The sequence below is a fragment of the Anarrhichthys ocellatus genome, unplaced genomic scaffold, assembly GCF_004355925.1.
Source record: "Anarrhichthys ocellatus isolate YVR2014 unplaced genomic scaffold, GSC_Weel_1.0 scaffold1595, whole genome shotgun sequence".
Classification (NCBI taxonomy): Eukaryota; Metazoa; Chordata; class Actinopteri; order Perciformes; family Anarhichadidae; genus Anarrhichthys; species Anarrhichthys ocellatus.
This window is the reverse complement of record NW_022281569.1, coordinates 8,994-10,489: the sequence shown is the minus strand read 5'-3', so window position 1 is coordinate 10,489 and position 1,496 is coordinate 8,994. Positions and strand designations below refer to the sequence as shown.

At 45.9% G+C, this 1,496-nt stretch overlaps 1 protein-coding gene across 1 annotated transcript in view; it reads left to right on the top strand.

The window, feature by feature from the left end:
* Positions 1-376: 376 nt before the first annotated feature.
* The window catches only part of LOC116377716 (high affinity cGMP-specific 3',5'-cyclic phosphodiesterase 9A-like), a 4,257-nt gene continuing 3,137 nt past the window's right edge, over positions 377-1,496 (top strand). Inside the window, exons 1-4 of the mRNA XM_031839420.1 lie at positions 377-625; positions 706-808; positions 1,145-1,287; positions 1,370-1,429. Of these exons, the coding sequence (XP_031695280.1) occupies positions 558-625; positions 706-808; positions 1,145-1,287; positions 1,370-1,429 (374 nt within the window). The 5' untranslated portion in view covers positions 377-557. The remainder of the gene's footprint in view (positions 626-705; positions 809-1,144; positions 1,288-1,369; positions 1,430-1,496) is intronic.

Below are 1,496 nucleotides of genomic sequence, written 5' to 3'. Positions count from 1 at the left end.
ACCCCAACTCTACTTCAACTCTACCCCAACTCTACCTCAACTCTACCCCAACTCTACTTCAACTCTACCCCAACTCTACTTCAACTCTACCTCAACTCTACCCCAACTCTACCCCAACTCTACCCCAACTCTACCTCACCTCTACCTCAACTCTACCTCACAACTACCTCACGTCTACCTCACGTCTACCTCACATCTACCTCACCTCTCCCTCATGTCTACCTCAACTCTACCCTAACTCTACCCCAAATCTACCTCAACTCTACCCCAACTCTACCTCAACTCTACCCCAACTCTACTTCAACTCTACCCCAACTCTACCTCAACTCTACCCCAACTCTACCTCAACTCTACCTCAATTCTACCTCAACTCTACTTCAACTCTACCTCACCTCTACCTCAACTCTACCCCACGTCTTGGCTGCATGATTGTCCCTCTATAAACACACGACCACAGAGGTGGATTTCTGCAGAAATATAAAATGTTGCATCAAAACCTGCACCTGAAACTAACGTAAAAACCACGACGGTCATCGTTTCTACATGTTTTAATACATATGATGTCTATATGTTGTACACATGCAGGTGTTGGGATGCCAAATGAGCTGGACACCATGGAGCACAGGTGAGTGCATCACGTGGAGGAGATTTTCTTGAAGCGTCTGGGTGAGACGCACATTCTGTTTCTCTTGTCTGCATCTCCAGGTTGAATCATCTGGAGAGCAAAGTCATGGAGGACTTGGGGAAGACTCCGGATGTCGTCTGTGAGCTGAAGAGCCAGGTGGAGTCTTTCAAGAGGAAGCTGGAGGTTCGTCACTCTGAACCTATGAGGACACACTCATACAAAAGCATATATGAATATAAAACACCTGCTGGCTGCTTCACTGAAGAAATGCTTTTATTGTGAAGGAGCAGCATCAAATAAAAAGTCCAAAAGATTCAGAAAAACTGTTTAAAAATACTAGAAATACAATGCACATCCCTTTTAAATAAAGCAAACATCCTCGTCTCACCTCTTAGGCGTAGAATGAGGGGTTAGGCTGCTTAAACACACCTTAAATTAACTCTTTAAAGCCTGTATTCAATGAGTTAGAGGAGCATTCTTGAAGGTCTTCAGTCATAATGAAGTTGAATCTTCTGTCAGAGTGTGAAGCACCTAAGCTGGATGGGTCTCTTCAAGGAGGACAGCGACCATCAGCTCTCCAACTTGTCCCCGAAACCCAAAAGCTCTCAGCTGAGTGTGCAGGAGCAGCGCCAACAGGTCCGCAGGAAGTTCCTCAACATGAGGTGAGTAAATTCTCACCAGGTGTGTGTGCTGCTGAAGTGGAGGAGAAGGTTTGAGCTGTGTGTCCTTTCTGTGTTGCCGTAGCTCTCTGCATGTGACAGAAGAAGTGAGGGAGCATCTGAAAACTCCCATCTTTGACAACTGGTGAGAGTGCAAACAGTGAAACACACACACACACACACACACACACACACACACACACACACACACA